Source organism: Mercenaria mercenaria, chromosome 2, assembly GCF_021730395.1.
Source record: "Mercenaria mercenaria strain notata chromosome 2, MADL_Memer_1, whole genome shotgun sequence".
Taxonomy (NCBI): Eukaryota; Metazoa; Mollusca; class Bivalvia; order Venerida; family Veneridae; genus Mercenaria; species Mercenaria mercenaria.
This window is the reverse complement of record NC_069362.1, coordinates 52,821,990-52,849,938: the sequence shown is the minus strand read 5'-3', so window position 1 is coordinate 52,849,938 and position 27,949 is coordinate 52,821,990. Positions and strand designations below refer to the sequence as shown.

General features: G+C 36.8%; 1 protein-coding gene across 2 annotated transcripts in view; it reads left to right on the top strand.

Moving 5' to 3' along the window:
- Positions 1 to 27,949, top strand: part of LOC128555127 (rap1 GTPase-GDP dissociation stimulator 1-like) — a 139,169-nt gene that overhangs the window by 67,119 nt on the left and 44,101 nt on the right. For both annotated transcript variants that reach the window (XM_053536634.1, XM_053536635.1), the window contains 4 exons: positions 3,220 to 3,348; positions 11,507 to 11,632; positions 20,997 to 21,149; positions 26,481 to 26,612. In XM_053536634.1, the coding sequence (XP_053392609.1) occupies positions 3,220 to 3,348; positions 11,507 to 11,632; positions 20,997 to 21,149; positions 26,481 to 26,612 (540 nt within the window). The remainder of the gene's footprint in view (positions 1 to 3,219; positions 3,349 to 11,506; positions 11,633 to 20,996; positions 21,150 to 26,480; positions 26,613 to 27,949) is intronic.

Below are 27,949 nucleotides of genomic sequence, written 5' to 3'. Positions count from 1 at the left end.
GCGTTACAACATCATCATCAGTTGACACAAAAAGTAATCCATACCTTACTGTAGTTTTTTTACTTTTCAACTTTAATGTTTTTGGAACCAAGCCAGGTAGCACGTTTGTCCTGTATCAAATATTTTCCAGTAGCTTCATCTAGTACAAGTTCACGATATTTAGGCTGATCACTATAGAATGTAAGCCTCCGCTGGTCTAGTCACAAGTAGTCCAAATATAAATAGTACTGATATGTTTTCCTTTCCTCGCTCATTTTCTTGACAGCAACGTGCTTAATTTTACCCTACCACGTTTCACTTTGCATTCTATTGAAATTGGCATGTTCCTATCGCATGCTAGGTAAAAATGGCGGCGTAAGAATTTAATGTCTCGAAAAGAGAAATTGAAAGAAGCGAAAAGTACAGTCGACATTGTACTTGCGACCACCTGTATTAAGCGATTTTTGTATTAAACGACCGGTCAAAATCCCTCCCGAAACGTTTTCAGTACATACATTTATTCCATTAAACGACTTTTTTATTAAACGACCAGCGACCACTTTAATGGAGTCCCGACAGGTAAAATATTTAACAAAAGTATCTATTAAGCAACCTGGTACCAAATTCCTGCCGGGTATTTCTTCACCTGTGTAATGCAAGTACATTTTACACCTGCCTGGATGCAATTAACCTTTGTAACAGTCGAACTGACGAACAATCAAGTTATAATTTTCAGTTTGTGAAATTTATATACATATATGTATGCTCATGATATATACAGTTATATTAACAGTTAAAAATATATTTTCTCTTCACCTGTCTGAAATTCATTAAGAGACCACTCCATTAAGAGACCACTTTTTAGCAGTCCCTCGGGCGGTCTCTTAATACAATGTCCACTGTAGTAAGATCAGCGGGTTGTATTTAACGAACTGTAGTTTTCTTATATAAAAGTTAACACCCCATTTTCTTTCAGTTTTCCTAAAGTAACGATCTAGTTCTTTATGGGAATATAAGTCTCTGAAAATCTGATATGCTAGAAAATGTCGAAAAACCTTTATGAAGTAAGTGGATTTTATATGAAATAAAGAACAGCTGGATTTAGTGGTGTTCAGCCTATAAGGGGCAATGCATGGTATTTTTTCAAACTCCTCGAAAATCAATGAAAATGCCATTAATCTATTCTTTATGATGTAAAACGGTAACAAATGGCAGAAAACTCTTAAACTTTTTGTATTTTTGGAATTTAGATCGAGTTTTCGACCTGGTGGCTCTATTTTGGTCCGTTTTAGGACCTAATAAATGTCTTTTCTCGCATTTTAGCTCTACAATTGTCTAAATATTATTGAAATTAGCATGTTTCTGAATGTAAATGACATGCATTGTAACGATTAAACAGATCTTAAAAGAAAATTCCACGAATAAGGTAAAATAAATGGAAATATTGTTTGCACAGGGCTAAATTTTGCGCATTTTTTGGGATGGGGGTGACCTGTAATGAATTGTCATTTCTCTATATTTTCTCAATCTTTTGCACCAAAACTAAGCAGAATCATTGTAAAATAGGTGTACCTTGAGAATGAATGCAAATGTATGGAAAAATCAAACAAAAAAATTCTTTAATGCACAACTCTTAATAATAAATCATAGAATGGGACACTACTTCAGTCAAGGAGTATCATTCCGTCTCATATCTATAGCACTTAAAGTTGTACATCTTCAGAACTGAAAAAAATATTTAATTCACATTTCATGCAAAATGTGTGTGTGAGAGAGAAAGAGTGTGTGTGTGAGAGAGAGAGAGATAGGAGAGAGAATATGGAATATGAAAACCGTGGGGTAAAATGGGACAGCGGGGAAAAATAATACTTATGCACATGTGGACTTGATACCACGAAGGTGCAAATTGTACGCTGTGCCTGTTACCAGTATAAAATTGTTAACAGGTTCATATCATCATGTTGTTACAAAGTAATTTACCAAAACATGTCCACGCACACAAAACTGGTCAATTTGTAATCGATGCCAATGAAAAAAAAAAATGTCGGCTATTATCCACTTTCAAAGACAATGCATGCTGGGCATTATCCATGATCATTTTTGGCTATTATCCATTTTTCACACAAGGATCAATATAAACGGTTTTGACATAAAAAAGGCAAAAGTAAACAACTTACTGTAAACTATGTCAGATAGTGAAATGGTAGAGCCGTATATACAGTGAATTACAAGCATGAAAAACAACTCTTAATATTTTTTTATGAATTTTTAAACTAAACTAAATGGATTTTGTCAACTATTTAACATATTGTGGATTGTATTTACAAAAGTATAGTAAAATAGTTTATGTTCCATGGAAACAAATCACCATTCGTCCTTTTTGCAACATCAGATGGTAGTTAAAATCTCTTATCAAGCCACAGCAACTTACCGAAAAACCTGAAATTTTCAAAATCGTTGATCGGCCATTTTGTAGCATTTTGGAATTATCACAGCATTTCGTATTAATCGGATAACAAGGGTGATGACCCTCTACCAAGATTGTTCAAATTATTTTGATTTGTCAAAAAACATGGCCGCCAGAGGGTGTGGTCACTTTTCCCTGTATGTATTTAGTTGAAACTTTAAAAATCTTCTTGTGTGAAACTGATGGACCGATTTTAAAATATTTTAACACAAATGGTCCTTGTGTAACCCTCTACCAAGATTGTTCAAATTATTCCAATTTGTCAAAAAACATGGCCACCAGAGGGCATGGTCACTTTTCCCTATATGTATATAGTTGAAACTTTAAAAATGTTTTTTTTTGTGAAAAACTGATGGCCCGATTTTAAACTAATTTTTCACAAATGGTTCTTGTGTAACCCTCTACCAAGATTGTTCAAATTTTTCCGATTAGTCAAAAAACATGGCTGCCAGGGGGTGTGGTCACTTTTCTTCTCTGAATCAATAATAGCTAGAGCCTTGATATTTGGCGTGTGATATCACATTTGTAATGTTTACCATAATTGTTCAAATTATTGCCCTAGGTTCAAAAGTATGTGTGACATGTATATAATATAGGCTAACATAGAAGCCATCTAACTCTGTACTTATACAAACACACTTGAAGCCTTGTACACAGGTGAGCACTTTAGGGTCAATGACCCTCTTGTTTTTATTGTTAGACCCAGTTTATACATGGAAAGAAAGAAAAGTTTAATTTGTATACTTGTAAATGATGATGTTACTATATTGTAGAGACGCTCCAGAAGAAAACTGTTGAGGGAGATGCATTAGATGTGATTGCCAAATACTTACAGCAGTACCAAACTGAAGATGGTTTATGTAATATGGTGCTGGTCACAATTGCTAGTCTCACAGACTCCGGTATGTAGATCATCCTTGCAAAATGTAGATGTGGTATTCCATAAATTCTTTTTAAAACATTTAGTTTCACTGATTCAGTTATATCATTTACTTTTATCAAAGTCTACCTTTATGAACCAATCTTAAAGCTACTTTCACATGTTCAGTTCAGAAAAGCTACCGTAATCAGCCGATTATAGGAGAATTCTGGAAAAATGCTTATACCCACTTACCACTTATCCGAATTTATGTTTGTCCGAAATTCACTATAGTTTCCACGAACTCACTGGTTTTTGCTAAATCATTGTCGATGTTTTTGCATGTTGTGCAAGTATTTAAATTGAAAAGCATAAACTCTGTTTAAGCACTAAACTGCCGCATCCTCTGATCACTCCATGAATATTGATGCCAGTGAAAACGAAAGTACACTTTGGCACGTGGCGGTAAAATGACGTAATTTTAAGACTGGTTTGCAAATAATTTTGAACATTACGGATCAGCGACTATGTTCATATTGGATCCATCTAAAATCTCCATGCACATGTTTACAATTGCCTCCGGGTATGATTAAACGGTTAATTGTTTGCAGATTATGACAGTAGGTGTAAGATAAGTAATGCCTCGGGCGTGAATTTCTCGATGAACAAGAGGATTATAGACAACTATCAAAATTATGTTTGAAAACTAGATAATTGATTTCCGGGCTACCTGATATGGAGTTTCAAGTATTTTGATGCAAAATATATGAAAACACGCCGGGAAAATTTTACACAGGTCTTGTTAAAAACTTAATGATCAGTTACAGGAATGCGTTGTAAAATATATTTTAATGAGAAACAGCATTTATTTATCTCAAGATTTTACGTGAGCTTTAAATTTTACATTTATACAAAAGTAATTTAAGACGTCGGGTCCTGATACGGCTATTAGCTATGCCCGAGTCATTGGTATTTACTCCCCTTGAATTCTCTTCAATATAGAGGTACGCGGTGTGAACAAAGATCGATTTTCTTAATTTTTGAGTCGGGAAAATGTTTGGTCTTTTTCTATCCCCATATATAGGACGCATCGGTCCTTCGAGACCAGAATCTCAGTAAAAAAATGTGCATCTTATATTCGTAGAATGACGGTACTTTCACATATTTAGTTCAGAAAAGCTACTTTCACATATTTAGTTCAGAAAAGCTACTTTCACATGTTTAGTTCAGAAAAGCTACATTTGCATGTTCAGTAAAGAAAAGCTACTTTCACATATTTAGTTCAGAAATGTTGGTCTCAAATCTTCAGTTTAGAAAAGCTGCTTTCTCATGTTTAGTTCAGAAAAGCTACTTTCTCATGTTTAGTTCAGAATGTTGGTCTCACATGTTTAGTTCAGAAAAGCTACTTTCACATGTTCAGTTGAGAAAAGCTACTTTCACATGTTCAGTTCAGAAAAGCTACTTTTACATGTTCAGTTTAGAAAAGCTGCTTTCTCATGTTTAGTTCAGAAAAGCTACTTTCTCATGTTTAGTTCAAAAAAGCTACTTTCACATTTTTAGTTCAAAAAAGCTACTTCACATGTTTAGTTCAGAAAAGCTACTTTCACAGTGTCAGTTCAGAAAAGCTACTTTCACATGTTCAGTTTAGAAAAGCTGCTTTCTCATGTTTAGTTCAGAAAAGCTACTTTCACATGTTCAATTCAGAAAAGCTACTTTCTCATGTTTAGTTCAAAAAAGCTACTTTCACATGTTTAGTTCAAAAAAGCTACTTCACATGTTTAGTTCAGAAAAGCTACTTTCGCATGTTCAGTTCAGAAAAGCTACTTTCACATGTTCAGTTTAGAAAAGCTGCTTTCTCATTTTCAGTTCAGAAAAGCTACTTTCACATGTTCAGTTTAGAAAAGCTACTTTCACATGTTTAGTTCAAAAAAGCTACTTCACATGTTTAGTTCAGAAAAGCTACTTTCACATGTTCAGTTCAGAAAAGCTACTTTCACATGTTCAGTTCAGAAAAACTACTTTCACATGTTTAGTTCTGAAAGGTACTTTCACATATTTAGTTCAGAAAAGCTACTTTCATATGTTTAGTTCAGAAATGTTGGTCTCAAATGTTCAGTTTAAAAAAGCTACTTTAACATGTTCAGTTTAGAAAAGCTAATTTCGCATGTTTAGTTCAGAAAAGCTACTTTCACATATTTATTTCAGAAATGTTGGTCTCATATGTTCAGTTTAGGAAAGCTACTTTCACAGGTTCAGTTTAGAAAAGCTACTTTCACATGTTTAGTTCAGAAATGTTGGTCTCATATGTTCAGTTTAGGAAAGCTACCTTCACATGTTCAGTTTAGAAAACCTACTTTCATATGTTTAGTTCAGAAAATTAGTCCCAAATGTTCAGTTAAGAAAAGCTGCTTTCACATGTTTAGTTCAGAAAAGCTACTTTCACATGTTTAGTTCAGAAAAGCTACTTTTTCATGTTTAGTTCAGAAATGTTGGTCTCAGATGTTTAGTTTAGAAAATCTAGAGGTGTTAATTTTACAGGTTTAGTTTAGAAATGTGTTGCACAGGTTTTGAAGAGAATTGTTAGTTTCAAGATAATAGAATAGATAAAGTGGAAAACCACAAGTCGCCCAGCACAACACAAATGAAAATGTTGCAGGCACAGTTTGATTGAGCCTGTTCATGAAATGCAAGCTACCATCCACACCTTCTAGCCCCGGGTTGAGCAGAACTCAACATTTACACATGTTATAAGTACCAGAATATAATTTAGAGACATCAGCAGATGTATTTATATGTCAGTGCATATGGAACCTTCAATGATGCACCAAGTGCAGTTCCATGAAGAGTGGCATATTATCACCAGATAAAATATTGGCTTTGCCCTAAACAAGAAAACAATGGGCAGAACTAAACAGACTGGAATTTAGAGAGGGAATCTGTGGTTATGGAGCCTGCATATCACAGAAACTGCCAAAAGACAAAATTAAAAGGCAGGCACCATACCTAATTGGTGATTTAACAATACCCACAGCTGTTAAAGCGGGAGTACTGGAATCACCCAAGCAGAGTCTGTATTGTGATAGCTGGCTACCAGTAGCAGTGTCAGAATTGTGATAACTGGCTACCAGTAGCAGAGTTAGTATAGTCATAACTGTCTTCCAGTAGCAGAGTTAGTAAAGTGATAACTGGCTACCAGTAGCACAGTTAGTTTAGTGATGACTGGCTACTAGTAGCAGAGCCTGTATAATGGTAACTGATTACCAGTAGCAGAGTCAGTATAGTGATAACTGGCTACCAGTAGCAGAGTTAGTATACTCATAACTGGCTATCAATAGCAGAGTTAGTAAAGTGATAACTGGCTACCAGTAGCACAGTTAGTTTAGTGATGACTGGCTACCAGTAGCAGAGTCTGTATTGTGATAACTGGCTACCAGTAGCAGAGTCAGTAAAACTATAACTGGCTTCTAGTAGCAGAGTCAGTATTGTGATAACTGGCTACCAGTAGCAGAGTCAGTATAGTGATAACTGGCTACCAGTAGTAGAGTCAGTATAGTGATAACTGGCTACCAGTAGCAGAGTCTGTATTGTGATAACAGGCTACCAGTAGCAGAGTCAGTAAAATTATAACTGGCTTCTAGTAGCAGAGTCAGTATAGTGATAACTGGCTACCAGTAGCAGAGTCAGTATAGTGATAACTGGCTACCAGTAGCAGAATCAGTATAGTGATAACTGGCTACCAGTAGCAGAGTCTGTATTGTGATAACAGGCTACCAGTAGCAGATTCAGTAAAATTATAACTGGCTTCTAGTAGCAGAGTCAGTATAATGGTAAATGGCTTCTAGCAGCAGCATTAATGCAGTGATAACTAACTACCCATAATAAAGTCACTAAAGTGATAACTGCCTATCAATAACAGAGTTAGTTTAGTGATAACTAGCTACAGGTAGCAGTGTTGGTATAGTTGTAACTGGCTATCCATAACAGAGTTAGTACAGGGGTTCCATTTGACCCGGGACCCCGGGTCCGGACCCGGGAGATTTTCAAAAGACACTCAGAGGACCCGGCATGATACTTGCTTGTGCGTCACTCGGGGACCCGGAGGCATTTTCTTTTGATAATCTTTCCTCTTATCATTCATTTCCTACAGTAAAACTATGTCCACGATAAACACTTGTATTCAAAATAAACACTCCTGCTAAATCCCGCCCTTTTACCTGTGGACATGCTTGGCCGATTTTTCTTTATCAGCAAGTTACGTCACGGCGAGTGCACATAGGTAATGAGAATCAGTGAAGTGTTAAGATTAATTGATAAAGGGTATTGATTGTGTACTGTCAAAAAGGCGCCAATTATTAAATTATCTGTATTAAAGCGACCAGCTGAGTACCGAGCATGTGAAAAGTGCCCTGCAAGATTTCTTCATGCAAACTTTGAATTAGACCATTGTTTAGTGATCGTACCTTAATTTCAACAAGAAAACCCACAAATTTAAATGAATTTGGAAAGCAAAAATAAGTTTAGAATGTCCGTTCACGATTCTAATTACACCCGATGACATATGCAATTTTTTCCAAAATTCACTGAAAAAACTGACTTTCAATGCAACTTTTAATGAAAAGTAGCATCATTACTTGAGGAACTATCTCTGGTTTACCTTAGTGGACCAAGTTACTGAGCAAACACAACATTCAGACGACATTCCGAAAGTGTAACAGTATCTGGATAGTACGTTTTGGATACATTTTTACAGAGTGTTTTAGCACTTTTCTGTTAAAAATTAAAATATTGAAGAAAAACCTAATCAAATTAATATGAATTTTGATAAATATTAATTTACAATTTGAGATTATATGACCTGAAACAGACATTGTTATTATGCTGTAACATGATGTTGGTTATATTGTTTTATTAGCTATTTATTACGTACTACTATATAAGAATATATAGTCAATTGTATCGACGTGTTCGGACAGGACTCCTGTATTTTGGAAAAGGACCCTTCAAAATTTGGACCCAAGGGTCCTGGGACTCATGGGTTTTCAGGTCTAGTGGAACCCCTGTTAGTATAGTGATAACTGGCTACCAGTAATAGAGTTAGTATAGTGATACCTGGCTACCAGTAGCAGTCATTATTGTGATAACTGGCTACCTGTAACAGAGTTAGTATAGTGATAACTGGCTACCAGTAGCAGATTTAGTATAGTGATGTCTGGCTACCAGTAGGAGAGTCTGTATTGTGATAACTTGCTACCAGTAGCAGTGTCTGTGTAGTGATAACTGGCTACCAGTAGCAGAGTTAGTATAGTCATAACTGGCTTCCAATAGCAGAGCTAGTATAGTGATAACTGGCTACTAGTATAGCACAGTTAGTAAAGCAATGACTGGCTACCAGTAGCACAGTTAGTATAATGATAACTGGCTACCAGTAGCACAGTTAGTATAGTGATAAATGGTTACCAGTAGCAGAGTCAGTATAGTGATAACTGGCTACCAGTAGCAGAGTCAGTATAGTGATAACTGGCTTCCCATAACAGAGTTAGTATAGTGATAACTCACGTTTAGTAACAGAGTTAGTACTGTGATAATGGGCTACTAGTTGCAGAGTTAATATAGTGATAAATGTCTGCCAGTAGCACAGTTAGTATAGTGATGACTGGCTACCAGTAGCAGAGTTAGTATAGTGATAACTGACTACCAGTAGCTGAGTTCGTATAGTGATAAATGGCTACCGGTAGCAGTGTCAGTATAGTGATAACTGGCTACCAGTAGCAGAGTCAGTATAGTAGTAACTGGCTTCCCATAACAGAGTTAGTATAGTGATAACTGACTACCAGTATCAGAGTCAGTATAGTGATAACTGGCTATTTGTAACAGAGTTAGTATGGTGATAACTGGCTACCTATATCAGAGTTAGTATAGAGATAACTGGCTACCCATGGCAGAGTTAGTATAGTGATAACTGGCTACCAGTAGCACAGTTAGTGTAGAGATAACTGGCTACCTGTGGCAGAGTTAGTATAGTGATAACGATATCCGTAACAGAGTTAATGTAGTGATAACTGGCTACCAATAGCAGATTTTGTACAGTAATAACTGGCTATCAGTAACAAAGTATAGTGATAACTGATTACCAGTAGCAGAGTTAGTATAGTGAAATTTGGCTGCAAATAGCAGAGTAAGTATAGTGATAGCTGGTTACCAGTAGCAGAGTTGGTATAGTTGTAACTGGCCACCCATAGCAGAGTTAGTATAGTGATAACTGGCTACCAGTAGCAGAGTAAGTATAGTGATAGCTGGCTACCAGTAGCAGAGTCAGTATTGTGATAACTGGCTACCTGTAACAGTGTTAGTACAGTGATAACTAGCTGCCAGTAGCAGAGTGAGTATAGTGTTGACTGGCTACCAGTAGGAGAGTCTGTGTTGTGATAGCTTGCTACCAGTAGCAGTGTCAGTATAGTGATAACTGGCCACCAGTAACAGAGTTAGTATAGTCATAACTGGCTTCCCATAGCAGAGTTAGTATAGTAATACCTGGCTACTAGTAGCATAGTTAGTATAGCAATGACTATCTACCAGTAGCAGAGTTAGTATAGTGATAACTGGCTACCAGTAGCAGAGTCAGTATTGTGATAACTGGCTACCTGTAACTAGCTGCCAGTAGCAGAGTGAGTATAGTGTTGACTGGCTACCATAAGGAGAGTCTGTGTTGTGATAGCTTGCTACCAGTAGCAGTGTCAGTATAGTGATAACTGGCCACCAGTAGCAGAGTTAGTATAGTCATAACTGGCTTCCCATAGCAGAGTTAGTATAGTAATACCTGGCTACTAGTAGCATAGTTAGTATAGCAATGACTATCTACCAGTAGCAGAGTTAGTATAGTGATAACTGGCTACCAGTAGCAGAGTCAGTATTGTGATAACTGGCTACCTGTAACTAGCTACCAGTAGCAGAGTGAGTATAGTGTTGACTGGCTACCAGTAGGAAAGTCTGTGTTGTGATAGCTTGCTACCAGTAGCAGTGTCAGTATAGTGATAACTGGCTACCAGTAGCAGAGTTAGTATAGTCATAACTGGCTTCTCATAGCAGAGTTAGTATAGTAATACCTGGCTACTAGTAGCATAGTTAGTATAGCAATGACTATCTACCAGTAGCAGAATTAGTATAATGATAACTGGCTACCAGTAGCAGAGTTAGTATTGTGATAACTGGCTACTAAAAGCATAATTAGTATAGCAATGACTATCTACCAGTTGCAGAGTTAGTATAGTGATAACTGGCTACCCATAGCAGAGTATAATGATGACTGGTTACCAGTAACAGTGTTAGTATAGTGACATCTGGCCCCAATTTCACGAAAAAACTTAAGTAGTTAAGTCTGCTATTTTAAAATCGTGTTATTGCTTAAGCTATTGTTATTTGATGTTGATTTTTTCTATACTAATGTATTTAAAGCTAAAATAAACTATGGTTAGTAGTATTTGTCTGCAGTACTTATTTCAGTCATGCAAATATGATATTTCTATATAAGCACGATATAACGAACTTAAGTATTTGCTTAAGTATATTTCTTTTTCTTATACTTCATTTTCTGTAAAATTAAGAATTGTTGTGATTTGATCTATGAAATAGTCAGGTACTGGTCTGATATAGATGAAAAAGTCAACATTGAAGATGCATAAAAGGCAAAAACAAGCATTTGAAATAACAGACTTAGCTAAGCAACTACTTAAGTTTTTTCGTGAAATTGGGGCCTGGCTACCCCTAGCAAAGTGAGTATTATGGTAACTGGCTACCCGTAGCAGAGTTAGTATAGTGGTAACTGGCTACCCATAGCAGAGTTAATATAGTGGTAACTGGCTACTAGCAGCAGAGTTAGTATAGTGATAACTAGCTACCTGTAGCAGAGTTAGTATAGGGATAACTGGCTACCCATAGCACAGTGTGTATAGTGGTAATTGGCTACCAGTAGCAGAATTAGTATAGTGCTAACTGGCAATCAGTAACAAATTTAGTATAGTGATAACTGGCTACCCATAGCAGAGTATAGTGATAACTGGCTGCCAGTAACAGTGTTAGTATAGTGGTAACTGGCTACCCGTAGCAGAGTGAGTATAGTGGTAACTGGCTACCAGTGTACTCCTGCTTTAACAAGTTGGTGTTCACATTGATAGACACTATTCTTGTCTGTTACTTATTTTCAGAACTATGTAAGGAGAAATTACTGTCATCAAATCTTTGTCAAGCTTTGGTGGACTTTCTGGGAACACCAAGTGGAGAGGAACAGTATGAGACAGTTCTTGATATACTCATAGCTTTATCTGAGTGGGGTAAGTTATTCAGTTCATGATATCATAGTTTTAGCAGAATGGAGCAAGTTATCCAGTTCTTCGATATGGCAGATTTAGCAGAGTGGGGTAAGATATTCATTTCTTGATATGGTACTTTAAGCAGAGTGGGGTAAGGTATTCAGTCCTCAATATCATAGATTGATAGATTGAGCAGAATGGGTTAAGTTATTCAGTTCTCGATATGGCAGATTTAGCAGAGTGGGATAAGATATTCAGTTCTCAATGTCATAAAAGCAGAGTGAGGTAAGATATTCATTTCCAGATATCATAGCTTTAGCAGCATGGGATAATTTATTCAGTTATTGATGGCGTGGATTTTGCAATGGGGCAAATTATTCAGTTATCAATATCTAAGATTTAGAGTGGGGTAAGATATTCAGATTTAGCAGCATGGAATTAGTTGTTCATTTCTCAATGTCTTAGATTGAGCAGGGTTGGGCAAGTCATTCAGTTCTCGATATCATATATTTAGTGGGATAAGTTGTCCATTTATCTATTTAAGTCTCACTATGACTAGCTAAAATGTACATAACATATGTAGAAAAGTTGAACACAAGTTTTATTAACCTTAGCACAGCTAGTGATTCCTTACCATACAAAAATTTATTGTATTATCCTTGGCACAGTTGTCCTTACCTCAGCATAAACTTTATTGTATTACCTTAGCAACAGCTGGTTCCTTACCTCGAAAAAAACTTTATTGTATCTACCTTCGGCAGCAGTTGGTCCCTTACCTCGACATAAACTTTATTGTATCTACCTTCAGCAACAGTTGGTCCCTTACCTCGACATAAACTTTATTGTATCTACCTTCAGCAACAGTTGGTCCCTTACCTCGACATAAACTTTATTGTATATACCTTAGGCAACAGCTGGTCCCTTACCTCGACATAAACTTTATTGTATCTACCTTCAGCAGCAGTTGGTCCCTTACCTCGACATAAACTTTATTGTATCTACCTTCGGCAACAGTTGGTCCCTTACCTCGACATAAACTTTATTGTATCTACCTTCAGCAACAGTTGGTCCCTTACCTCGACATAAATTTTGAAGACAATGTACTGAACCCATGAGTCAGCCATGTTGGCTCAAGGTCAAGGTCACAACTCAATGGTAAACTTGAGCCTACCATTTACCTTACCTCTGTACTATCTTAACACCTTGAAGGATTTTATATGACTTGTGCTGTAATATTCTCTTTATCAAGCATGTGCAGAATTCAAATGTCCCTACCTCGCAACTTTATGTCAAGTCACAACTTCGGCTAAATTGGTTCCTACCCGATACACAACCTATTTCACTATCCAAACAGTGGCCGAATTAACTGCTTCAACTGCTTAGTTGTATCTACCTTTGGCAACAGTTGGTCCCTTACCTCGACATAAACTTTATTGTATTTACCTTTGGCAACAGTTTGTTCCTTACCTCGACATAAACTTTATTGTATCTACCTTTGGCAACAGTTGGTCCCTTACCTCGACATAAACTTTATTGTATCTACCTTTGGCAACAGTTGGTTCCTTACCTCGCCATAAGTTTTGCAAACAGCAACTGAAATTTATAAACTATTGAAGCCACAACAGTGTTCACTCATCTGTGCCTTGATCCTCAAGTGATATTTGCAAGTGGTCCAGAATGGCTTAAGGACAGCAAAGGTGGAGGAAGAAAACAAAAAACTATGTGATTCAACGTTAGCGTCAATGTATGACACCTTGGATAAAAATGCTTGGCATAAGTGTTCATACTTTTTCAGTATTCTAACCAAACAGTTTATCATGACTAGGATTAACAACACTTGGAGTAGACTTATTGTCGAGTATTTACACTTTACAGAGTATCATGATTTCCAGAGGTGTAACTTTACAGTGCACCATGATTTACAGAGGATTAACAACACTTGGAGTAGACTTATTGTAGAGTATTTAAACTTTACAGAGTATCATGATTTCCAGAGGTGTAACTTTACAGTGCACCATGATTTACAGAGGATTAACAACACTTGGAGTAGACTTATTGTGGAATATTTACACTTTACAGAGTATCATGATTTCCAGAGGTGTTACTTTACAGTGCACCATAATTTACAGAGGATTAACAACACTTGGAGTAGACTTATTGTGGAGTATTTACACTTTACAGAGTATCATGATTTCAAGAGGTATAACTTTACAGTGCACCATGCTTTACAGAGGATTAACAACACTTGGAGTAGACTTATTGTGGAATATTTACACTTTACAGAGTATCATGATTTCCAGAGGTGTAACTTTACAGTGCACCATGATTTACAGAGGATTAACAACACTTGGAGTAGACTTATTGTGCAGTATTTACACTTTACAGAGTATCATGATTTCCAGAGGTGTAACTTTACAGTGCACCATGCTTTACAGAGGATTAACAACACTTGGAGTAGACTTATTGTGCAGTATTTACACTTTACAGAGTATCATGATTTCCAGAGGTGTAACTTTACAGTGCACCATGATTTACAGAGGATTAACAACACTTGGAGTAGACTTATTGTGGAATATTTACACTTTACAGAGTATCATGATTTCCAGAGGTGTAACTTTACAGTGCACCATGATTTACAGAGGATTAACAACACTTGGAGTAGACTTATTGTGGAATATTTACACTTTACAGAGTATCAGGATTTCCAGAGGTGTAACTTTACAGTGCACCATGATTTACAGAGGATTAACAACACTTGGAGTAGACTTATTGTGGAATATTTACACTTTACAGAGTATCAGGATTTCCAGAGGTGTAACTTTACAGTGCTCCATGATTTACAGAGGATTAACAACACTTGGATTAGACTTATTGTGGAATATTTACACTTTACAGAGTATCATGATTTCCAGAGGTGTAACTTTACAGTGCACCATGATTTACAGAGGATTAGCAACACTTGGAGTAGACTTATTGTGGAATATTTACACTTTACAGAGTATCATGATTTCCAGAGGTGTAACTTTACAGTGCACCATGATTTACAGAGGATTAACAACACTTGGAGTAGACTTATTGTGGAATATTTACACTTTACAGAGTATCATGATTTCCAGAGGTATAACTTTACAGTGCACCATGCTTTACAGAGGATTAACAACACTTGGAGTAGACTTATTGTGGAATATTTACACTTTACAGAGTATCAGAATTTCCAGAGGTGTAACTTTACAGTGCACCATGCTTTACAGAGGATTAACAACACTTGGAGTAGACTTATTGTGGAGTATTTACACTTTACAGAGTATCAGATTTCCAGAGGTGTAACTTTACAGTGCACCATGCTTTACAGAGGATTAACAACACTTGGAGTAGACTTATTGTAGAGTATTTACACTTTACAGAGTATCAGAATTTCCAGAGGTGTAACTTTACAGTGCACCATGCTTTACAGAGGATTAACAACACTTGGAGTAGACTTATTGTGGAGTATTTACACTTTACAGAGTATCAGGATTTCCAGAGGTGTAACTTTACAGTGCACCATGCTTTACAGAGGATTAACAACACTTGGAGTAGACTTATTGTCGAGTATTTACACTTTACAGAGTATCAGGATTTCCAGAGGTGTAACTTTACAGTGCACCATGATTTACAGAGGATTAACAACACTTGGAGTAGACTTATTGTGGAGTATTTACACTTTACAGAGTATCAGGATTTCCAGAGGTGTAACTTTACAGTGCACCATGATTTACAGAGGATTAACAACACTTGGAGTAGACTTATTGTGGAGTATTTACACTTTACAGAGTATCAGGATTTCCAGAGGTGTAACTTTACAGTGCACCATGATTTACAGAGGATTAACAACACTTGGAGTAGACTTATTGTGGAGTATTTACACTTTACAGAGTATCATGATTTCCAGAGGTGTAACTTTACAGTGCACCATGCTTTACAGAGGATTAACAACACTTGGAGTAGACTTATTGTGGAGTATTTACACTTTACAGAGTTTCAGGATTTCCAGAGGTGTAACTTTACAGTGCACCATGATTTACAGAGGATTAACAACACTTGGAGTAGACTTATTGTGGAATATTTACACTTTACAGAGTATCATGATTTCCAGAGGTGTAACTTTACAGTGCACCATGATTTACAGAGGATTAACAACACTTGGAGTAGACTTATTGTGGAGTATTTACACTTTACAGAGTATCATGATTTCCAGAGGTGTAACTTTACAGTGCACCATGATTTACAGAGGATTAACAACACTTGGAGTAGACTTATTGTGGAGTATTTACACTTTACAGAGTATCAGAATTTCCAGAGGTGTAACTTTACAGTGCACCATGATTTACAGAGGATTAACAACACTTGGAGTAGACTTATTGTGGAGTATTTACACTTTACAGAGTATCAGAATTTCCAGAGGTGTAACTTTACAGTGCACCATGATTTACAGAGGATTAACAACACTTGGAGTAGACTTATTGTGGAATATTTACACTTTACAGAGTATCATGATTTCCAGAGGTGTAACGTTACAGTGCACCATGCTTTACAGAGGATTAACAACACTTGGAGTAGACTTATTGTGGAGTATTTACACTTTACAGAGTATCAGGATTTCCAGAGGTGTAAATTTACAGTGCACCATGCTTTACAGAGGATTAACAACACTTGGAGTAGACTTATTGTAGAGTATTTACACTTTACAGAGTATCATGATTTCCAGAGGTGTAACTTTACAGTGCACCATGCTTTACAGAGGATTAACAACACTTGGAGTAGACTTATTGTGGAATATTTACACCTTACAGATTATCAGGATTTCTAGAGGTGTAACTTTACAGTGCACCATGATTTACAGAGGATTAACAACACTTGGAGTAGTCTTATTATAGAGTATTTACACTTACAGAATATCAGGATATCAAGAGGTGTAACTTTACAATGCACCATGACTTACAGAGGACTGATAACACTTGGAGTAGACCTATTTTGGAATATTTACACTTTACAGAGTATCATGATTTCCAGAGGTGTAACTTTACAGTGCACCATGATTTACAGAGGATTAACAACACTTGGAGTAGACTTATTGTAGAGTATTTACACTTTACAGAGTATCATGATTTCCAGAGGTGTAACTTTACAGTGCACCATGATTTACAGAGGATTAACAACACTTGGAGTAGACTTATTGTGGATTCTAAGATGGCTCGATTTGATTTCCAGTTAAACAAAGAAGAAAATCAAGCTCGATATATTCTGCGATAAACAACGGTTGACGCGCGGACCGGTAAGAGAGCATTATGACGTCATAATTGACGTCATATTGCCGCATGACGTTCGATACATTACTCCTCGCGTAAAGGAAGTCCAGTATAATATCTATTAAAGTATATCAATGAGCATGTCAGAATGAAAACAATCAAGGCTTTCTTGTTATTTATCGTCTAATTTACCACGGTTCATCGTTCAGATGCTTCAGTATTTAACCACTCGGGCTAACGCCCTCGTGGTTCAATTCCTATGCATCTGAACTCTGAACCGTGGTAAATCAGACGATAAACAACTCGAAAGCCTTGATTATTTGCTAATTATTTACACTTTACAGAGTATCATGATTTCCAGAGGTGTAACTTTACAGTGCACCATGCTTTACAGAGGATTAACAACACTTGGAGTAGACTTATTGTGGAGTATTTACACTTTACAGAGTATCATGATTTCCAGAGGTGTAACTTTACAGTGCACCATGCTTTACAGAGGATTAACAACACTTGGAGTAGACTTATTGTAGAGTATTTACACTTTACAGAGTATCAGGATTTCCAGAGGTGTAACTTTACAGTGCACCATGATTTACAGAGGATTAACAACACTTGGAGTAGACTTATTGTGGAGTATTTACACTTTACAGAGTATCATGATTTCCAGAGGTGTAACTTTACAGTGCACCATGATTTACAGAGGATTAACAACACTTGGAGTAGACTTATTGTGGAGTATTTACACTTTACAGAGTATCATGATTTCCAGAGGTGTAACTTTACAGTGCACCATGATTTACAGAGGATTAACAACACTTGGAGTATTTACACTTTACAAGACATGATTCAGGGTTAACTTTACAGTGCACCTGTTTACAGAGGATTACACACTGGGATAACTTTAAACCTTTACAGGTTCATGATTCCAGAGGTGTATTTCAGTGCACCTTGATTACAGAGGATTAACAACACTTGGAGTAGACTTATTGTAGAGTATTTACACTTTACAGAGTATCATGATTTCCAGAGGTGTATTTTACAGTGCACCATGTTTCAGAGGATTAACAACACTTGGAGTAGACTTATTGTAGAGTATTTACACTTTACAGAGTATCAGGATTTCCAGAGGTGTAACTTTATAGTGCACCATGCTTTACAGAGGATTAACAACACTTGGAGTAGACTTATTGTAGAGTATTTACACTTTACAGAGTATCATGATTTCCAGAGGTGTAACTTTACAGTGCACCATGATTTACAGAGGATTAACAACACTTGGAGTAGACTTATTGTGGATTCTAACATGGCTCGATTTGATTTCCAGTTAAACAAAGAAGAAAATCAAGCTCGATATATTCTGCGATAAACAACGGTTGACGCGCGGACCGGTAAGAGAGCATTATGACGTCATAATTAACGTCATATTGCCGCATGACGTTCGATACATTACTCCTCGCGTAAAGGAAGTCCAGTATAATATCTATTTAAATATATCAATGAGCATGTCAGAATGAAAACAGTCAAGGCTTTCTTGTTATTTATCGTCTAATTTACCACGGTTCATCGTTCAGATGCTTCAGTATTTAACCACTCAGGCTAACGCCCTCGTGGTTCAATTCCTATGCATCTGAACTCTGAACCGTGGTAAATCAGACGATAAACAACTCGAAAGCCTTGATTATTTGCTAAGTATTTACACTTTACAGAGTATCATGATTTCCAGAGGTGTAACTTTACAGTGCACCATGCTTTACAGAGGATTAACAACACTTGGAGTAGACTTATTGTGGAGTATTTACACTTTACAGAGTATCATGATTTCCAGAGGTGTAACTTTACAGTGCACCATGCTTTACAGAGGATTAACAACACTTGGAGTAGACTTATTGTAGAGTATTTACACTTTACAGAGTATCAGGATTTCCAGAGGTGTAACTTTACAGTGCACCATGATTTACAGAGGATTAACAACACTTGGAGTAGACTTATTGTGGAGTATTTACACTTTACAGAGTATCATGATTTCCAGAGGTGTAACTTTACAGTGCACCATGCTTTACAGAGGATTAACAACACTTGGAGTAGACTTATTGTGGAGTATTTACACTTTACAGAGTATCATGATTTCCAGAGGTGTAACTTTACAGTGCACCATGATTTACAGAGGATTAACAACACTTGGAGTAGACTTGTTGTCGAGTATTTACACTTTACAGAGTATCAGGATTTCCAGAGGTGTAACTTTACAGTGCACCATGATTTACAGAGGATTAACAACACTTGGAGTAGACCTATTGTGGAATATTTACACTTTACAGAGTATTAGGATTTCCAGAAGTGTAACTTTACAGTGCACCATGATTTACAGAGGATTAACAACACTTGGAGTAGACTTATTGTGGAGTATTTACACTTTACAGAGTATCATGATTTCCAGAGGTGTAACTTTACAGTGCACCATGATTTACAGAGGATTAACAACACTTGGAGTAGACTTATTGTGGAATATTTACACTTAACAGAGTATCATGATTTTCAGAGGTGTAACTTTACTGTGCAACATGATTTACAGAGGATTAACAACACTTGGAGTATTTACACTTTACAGAGTATCATGATTTCCAGAGGTGTAACTTTACAGTGCACCATGATTTACAGAGGATTAACAACACTTGGAGTAGACTTATTGTGGAATATTTACACTTTACAGAGTATCAGGATTTCCAGAGGTGTAACTTTACAGTGCACCATGATTTACAGAGGATTAACAACACTTGGAGTAGACTTATTGTGGAGATATTACACTTTACAGAGTATCATGATTTCCAGAGGTGTAACTTTACAGTGCACCATGATTTACAGAGGATTAACAACACTTGGAGTAGACTTATTGTGGAATATTTACACTTTACAGAGTATCAGGATTTCCAGAGGTGTAACTTTACAGTGCACCATGATTTACAGAGGATTAACAACACTTGGAGTAGACTTATTGTAGAGTATTTACACTTTACAGAGTATCATGATTTCCAGAGGTGTAACTTTACAGTGCACCATGATTTACAGAGGATTAACAACACTTGGAGTAGACTTATTGTGGAATATTTACACTTTACAGAGTATCATGATTTCAAGAGGTGTAACTTTACAGTGCACCATGATTTACAGAGGATTAACAACACTTGGAGTAGACTTATTGTGGAATATTTACACTTTACAGAGTATCATGATTTCAAGAGGTGTAACTTTACAGTGCACCATGATTTACAGAGGATTAACAACACTTGGAGTAGACTTATTGTGGAATATTTACACTTTACAGAGTATCATGATTTCAAGAGGTATGACTTTACAGTGCACCATGCTTTACAGAGGATTAACAACACTTGGAGTAGACTTATTATGGAGTATTTACACTTTACAGAGTATCATGATTTCCAGAGGTGTAACTTTACAGTGCACCATGATTTACAGAGGATTAACAACACTTGGAGTAGACTTATTGTGGAGTATTTACACTTTACAGAGTATCATTATTTCCCGAGGTGTAACTTTACAGTGCAACATGATTTACAGAGGATTCTAACACGATCCGATGCCTTTTCCTATTAAACAAAGAAGTCTGAAAACAGTGCATTATTATACAACAATTCACTGTTCTGACCTCACAGTTATTACGTCATTGCGTCAAGCGGCATATAGCGGCACGCTGGAAAAGAAACCAATTGAAAATGGGCAAATATTTAATGAATGCCGTAAAGGATGTACTTTAAAGTCCTTGGTGAAGTGGTAGAATCAAAATAATATATCTCATTTAGTGATTTGCTCTTGAATAAAATCATTATCGTTTAGATGCGTATTATTATATCACTCGGGCTGTGCCCTCGTGATATAATTCCTTCGCATCTGAACTCCAAGCGACAAATCACTAAATGAGATATATTATTTCTTAATCAACAACACTTGGAGTAGACTTATTGTGGAGTATTTACACTTTACAGAGTATCATGATTTCCAGAGGTGTAACTTTACAGTGCACCATGATTTACAGGGGTTGTTTTATTTTTTTATTGAAGATAGCACTTTCTATGTTTCAGATGAAGTCAAAGATTTACTAGCTCACACAGATCTATGTAAACACCTGATTAAAATGGCTCAAATTAATCTTGACGAGAATGCTGAATACAGCGAAGAAAGTCAACAGAAAGTGAAGATGGCTTCAGATCTCCTTATATTGCTACTAACTGGAGGTTTGTTAATCTTGACAGTAGAAATGTATTGATCCCCTTTTCTTGCTAATATTCAGGCAGTTTTAGCTTGACTATAGGAAGTATATTGAGAGCTTTTTATACTCGCTCTGGTGCCAGCATCTGTGTCCATAGCATGGTTTAAGTTTTGATGCACTTCTGCTTTAGCTCTGATTTGCTTCAAACTTAAAAGTAGTTGTTCCTGATCATCACCCACATCATATGACACAAGGGCCATAACTCTTCACCAATAATTCATGAAATATGCCCCCCATTTTACTTAAGGTTAATGATGCATTTTCACTCTATCTCTGTCAGTTATTAGCTCACCTGAGCCAAAGGCTCATGGTGAGCTTTTGTGACCGCTTGATGTCCGTCGTGCGGCGTGCGGCTGTCAACAATTTCTAAAAAAATCTTCTTGAAAACCACTGGGCAGAATTACACCAAACTTCACAGGAATGATCCTTGGGTGGCCCCCTTTCAAAATTGTTCAAAGAATTTAATTCCATGCAGAACTCTGGTTGCCATGGCAACCAAAAGGAAAAACTTTAAAAATCTTCTTGACCAAAACCGCAAGGCACAGAGCCTTGATATTTGGCATGTGATATCATCTTATGGTCCTCTATGAAGATTGTTCAAATTGTGCCCCTGGGGTGAAAAGAGGCCCCTCCCCGGGGGTCACAAGTTTTACATAGAATTATATAGGAAAAAACTTTAAAAATCTTCTTGTCTAAAACCACAAGACCTAGGCCTTTGATATTTGGTATGTAGTATTGCCTTATGGTCATCTACCAAAATTGTTCAAATTATAACCCTGGGGTGAAAAGAGGCCTTGCCCCGAGGGTTCTCAAGTTTTACATAGACTTATAAAGGAAAAAACTTTAAAAATCTTCTTGCCTTTAACTGCAAGGCCTAGGCTTTTGATATTTGGTATGTTGCATTGCCTTGTGGTCCTCTACCAAAATTGTTCAAGTTATGCCCCTGGGGGAAAAATAGGCCCAGCCCTGGGGGTCCCAAATTTAACATAGACTTATATAGGGAGAAAAAAACCTTCTTGTCTGAAAGTTCAATGCCTAGGCCTTTGATATTTGATATGTAGCATTGCCTAGTGGATTTCTAACAAGATTGTTCGAATTATGCCCCTGGGGTGAAAAGAGGCCCCGCCCTGTGAGTCACTTGTTATATGAGTTATATAGGAATAAATACTTAAAAAATTGTTAGATTATATTTCCCAGACTGTTTAATTATAATTACCTGATGACCACAAGCGATTAGGGGTCACTTGACTGTGACCTTGACCTACTGACCAACTTTCTCGTTTTTAGCTCACCTGTCACTAAGTGACAAGGTGAACTATTGTGACCGCTTGATGTCCGTCGTGCATCGTGCGTAGTCCGTCGTCAGTTGTCCGTCAACAATTTCTAAAAAAATCTTCTTCTTGAAAACCACTGGGCAGAATTACACCAAACTTCACAGGAATGATCCTTGGGTGGCCCACTTCCAAAATTGTTCAAAGAATTGAATTCCATGCAGAACTCTGTTTGCCATGGCAACTGAAAGGAAAAACGTTAAAAATCTTCTTGTCCAAAACCACAGGGCCTAGGGCTTTGATATCTGGTGTGTAGCATCATCTAGTGGTCCTCTACCAAAATTGTTCAAATTATCCCCCTAGGGTCAAATATGGCCCCGCCCCGGGGGTCACATGGTTTATATAGACTTATATAGGGAAAACTTTGAAAATCTTCTTGTACAAAACCACGTGGCTTAGGGCTTTGATATTTAGTATGTAGCATCATCTAGTGGTCCTCTACCAAGATTGTTCAAATTATCCCCCTAGGTTCAAATATGGCCCCGCCCCGGGCGTCCCAAGTTTTACATAGACATATAGGAAAAAAAGTTTAAAAATCTTCTTGTCTGAAACCACAACACTTAGACCTTTGATATTTGGTTTGTAGCATTGTCTTATGGTCCTCAACCAAAATTGTTCAAATTGTACCCCTTGGGTGAAAAGAGGCCCTGCCCTGGGGGTCCCATGTTTTATATAGACTTATATAGGAAAAAGCTTTAAAAATCTTCTTGTCTGAAACCATACGACCTAGGCTTTTGATATTTGGTATGATGCATTGTCTAGTCGTCCTCTTCCAAAATTGTTCAAATTATGCCCCTGGGGTTAAAAGAGGCCCCGCCCTGGGGTCACTTAGTTATTATGTGAGTTATATAGGAAAAATACTTAAAAAATCATCTGATCCTATTTCCAAGACTGTTTAATTACAATTACCTGATGACCCCAAGTAATATTATGTCACTTGACTGTGACCTTGACCTACTGACCTACTTTCTTGTTTTTTAAGATACAGCCTTGAAATTTTGATGACATACACAGTTTTGCACACAAATCGTAAAACTGAATTTCATTGACCATGAATGTGACCTACTGACTTTCTTAATATTTTATCATCAGTTTGACATTTGAAACATGTAGCTCATATTACTCAGATGAGCGATCCAGGGTCATCATGACCCTCTTGTTTAAGATACAGCCTTGAAATTTGGATGACATGTACAGTTTTGCACATCGATCTTAAAACTGACTTTCAGTGACCATGAATGTGACCTACTTTCTAATATTTTAGCATCAGTGTGCCATTTTAAACATGTGGCTCATATTGCTCAGGTGAGCGATTCAGGGTCATCATGACCCTCTTGTTACTAAATGTGTTTGATTTAGACTTACCATAGATACTCGTGTATAATGCGCAGTTCTTTAACCATCAGGACTACCCTCGAATCATGGGTGCATATTATACACAGGTATAGATGATTTTCCAACTTCAAAACAAGTTTGTTTACGATTTTTGCCATTGCGGTAAAGGAAAACTACTCTCTGCACTAACTGTCTAGACTAAAAACTAAGATTGCTGTTACGTTCCATAATAGATAAGAGTAGTTTATGTTTTAAAGAATTTTTTTTTTTTTCAATCAATAGTATTTTGAAGAAATAAATACCAAAAATCATTACATAATATGATACTCATTAAAGATCAAATATTGTCTTTAACTGTGACCAAACTATGAACAACAAAACTGACACAAGGTGTCACTCTAATTGCTGATTACTTGCCATTTGATCTTTAAACGTTTAACACATTGTAACAAAAGGCCATCACACCTTTTGTTTTCCATTTGAATTGAGAAGCTCATGTCATTCTGAGAGATGCTATTCTGAGATATTGAAAACAATTGCTTTCTATATATTCATCAGAGATACCTGACCCTAAACCCAAAGATGACTGCCACTCATTAAGATTAATCCTTATGTAAAATTTATGATAATAGGGGCAGCAGTTAAGAAGACATGTAGTGAAATTGAGGGGCTTTCCATAATACTTGAACCAGCACTATATCAGACCTCAGTGATCTTGATGTTTGTGGTACTTGACAAGTGACCAAAAGATGTCTGCCCCTTACCAAGACCAGCCCTTATTTGAGGGTAAATGATATCATGCTGGGTTGGTCTAAGAAAAAGGCAGGTATATGTCATACAAGTGAAGATCACTTGGGTCAGATGTTATGTATAGTAATGGTTAAAGTTTTATGACAAGCTTCTCAAGTTCACTATATCTTCTTAAGTATAATTGCCATTATAATCATCATACCTCACATAAGGATTGATCTGTTAGGCGCAGACATCTTTTGCTTTAGAGCCAGATACCTCAAAGGTCAAGGTAGTTAGTGTCAGATTTTGAAATGCCATTAGTTAAAGCTTCTCAATGTCACTTATATCTCGTAATGTTTCGTATTACCAGAATCTGTCATACCCCCACATCCCACAAATTATACCCTCATACACTTCTCCTCCCCCCTCCCCCCACCTCCGCCACACAAATATTTTTTATGCCCCCAGTATCTACTGATGCGGGAGGCATATAGTGATTGTCCTGTCCGTCCGTCCGTACGAGGTTAACCAAATTGGACCGTTCCGTCTAGCATCAATACCCCTTACTAGAATGACTTGATACTAATGCAGATGTAACCTGTGACCATTCCTCATCTTCAGACATCACCTGACCTCAGTTTGACCTTGACCTTGACCTCATTTTGGACTTAGGTTGCTTTATATGGGCCATCTCTTGGTTAACCAAATGTGACCGTTTCGTCTATCATCAATACCCCTTACAAGAATGAATTAATACTAATACAGATGTAAACTGTGGCCATTACTCATCTTCAAACATCACCTGACCTCTGTTTGACCTTGGCCTTGACCTCGTTTTGGACTTAGGTGCAAAATCTATCGACAAGGATGCCACTGGGGGCATCAAGCGTTTATTGAACGCAGCTCCTTGTTTTATCATGTATTGTTTCTTAGATTATATCAAACACCCTCTTCCTCTAACCAGCCCGTCCCCATTCACACATACACCGCTTTGGCAACCCAACGACCTCCTCCCCAAAGATTTTTTTTTACATCTTGCTTTTTATATCATATATGGCTCTATGGTTCCTTAGTATATCACATTCACCCACACACACACACACATAAATTTAAAAAAGTTTTGCATTTCTCACACTTACTTTTATTATAATGATACTATGTTTGTAAACGTTTTTGAATAGTTGAGTATGCTGATAGCTCTTGTTAATTGTTTATTTTCTTTCATTTTTGATGTTTTTTACTTTTACAATTGCTTGTGCACCTCACTACACACTTCCTGCCTCCCCAACCCCACCCCCAACCTATCCCCACACACAAAGGTACAATTTTAGGGGCCTCTTTCATGAATTTTTTGTGTGAGGAAGCCATCCAGCATGCTTATGGAAGGTCTGGTTTTACCCAGGTGCCCGCTCATGATGAAGTAATGCACAGGGGGTACCTTGATTTTTCTCAACCATCAAAGCTAGAAAAGTCGCCATATGACCAGTTATTGTGTCGGTGCAACATTAAACCCAACAACAACAAAAAAATGTACAATTTTTCTATTACATTATTCTACTGTTTTCCACTTTTCTTAGCAAATGTTTAAATAAAAGTCAAGCTGTCCTTCTGACAGCTCCTTGTTTCTATCTGTTCTTGAAGGTGCTGTCAGCACTCTGTGAGTATAACTGAGAAGACAATATCTAGCAAAAAAAAACAGGGAGAACCAGCTTTCTCATGAACAGGCTTTATTTCAGAATATCCTCGGCAAACATGTACAATTTCAAAAACAGAAAGAAATATAATGCACTAAATAATTAAAGAGCATAGGGTCTCTAGAATAGGCAGACTTTGCAGTATTTACTTTTGACATGCCAGAAAAGTACATGTAGATATAACTGAATGTTTTCACCTTCCAGAAAAGAGTATGGAGATACTGTTTGATGATGGTAAAGGAGAAATATTCTCGGAGTCTCTGAAGTGGTTAGAGAGTAACAAGGAACATTTACAACTTTCTGGTGCCCTAGCTGTTGGCAACTTTGCAAGAAGTGGTAAATATCTAGAGTGCTGGTATCGGAACAGTACCCGAACAGTAACAGTATCCGAATTCTCGTAATTTCTCCTTTCATGTTACCCTTCATAAAGGGAGTACTATGTGTTTTGGAAGGCTGTTTCACAAGCAAACATCAGGTGAAATTTCGTTCATCAATGGCAAGTGTTTACAGAGAAATTCTACCTTCTTTATTAAGCAGTCAATTTTCTGTTTTGTTTACATCTGAGGGATTCCACATGTCACGCATGCGCGGAAGACAAAACCCATGTTTGTCCTATTCCAGGGAGGTAAATCCTGAGCTTATGATTTGCACTCCGTTGTAGAATTACTCTCCCTTCATAATTTAGATAAAATATTAAGGAAATTATACTGATAGTGCATCACATTGGTATTTAGTAACAAGGTAGAGCGCTCGCTTCAGGTGTAAGAGGACGTGGGTTCGAATCCCAGCCTCGACTTAAACTTTTATCTTTTTTTTATCACTTTTTTAAAATCTATATAACACAGCTTAAGGACTTAAAATCAATATAAAACTCCCATATACTGGGGGTACAATGTATACAGTAATCAAATAAACTACTGTTTACAAAGCTAGACAAATACACGATGTGAAAGGTGCTTGTCTGAAGTGTTGCATAATATGATTGTACAGGTGCTGTACGGTACCGTACGTAACGGAACGGAAGGTAGCCATACCCTGTACGATTTATGGGAAAAAGTAGTAAAGGTTAATTACATAATTTAAAATCAAAATTATAAAAGATTTTCAGTCAAAACAATTCTAAAGCTGCTTAAAAAACCATTTATCGGAAACTGGTACTGTAGATAAACCAATTAACGTTAATTAGACTGCCCTTTCGGAGCCCCTGTTTTTGGACGCATGCGCAGATAAGGCCGGTATTGTTTACATCCTTGCAAAGAGTAAAGACTAGGGTTTAAAGATTTGTAGATTACTTTTGTAAACAATTTGTATTTAAAAATAAATATAATGAAAACCCTCATTTTTTATCGGAAACTGTTCTGAAACCAGTATACATGTTTACATCCTCTATAATCATACTGTTCCAGGTCTTGAAGAGAGCAACATAATTGGAAGATGTTTAAATATAAATATGCCATAGTAACCCATAATAGTGCAGAGTCTTATGAAAAGTTGATGCATTTTAGCTTAGTGTGAGACTAATTATTGAATGAACTGTTATATTAACTTGAAGCATAGCAGACAATTCGGATTTTTTTTAACTTACATAAACTTTTATTGTAACCAACACTTAAAACAAGATTAATTGAGTGGGTTCTTCCTGGTCCAGTGATTAAGGTCTCTTACACAAATCA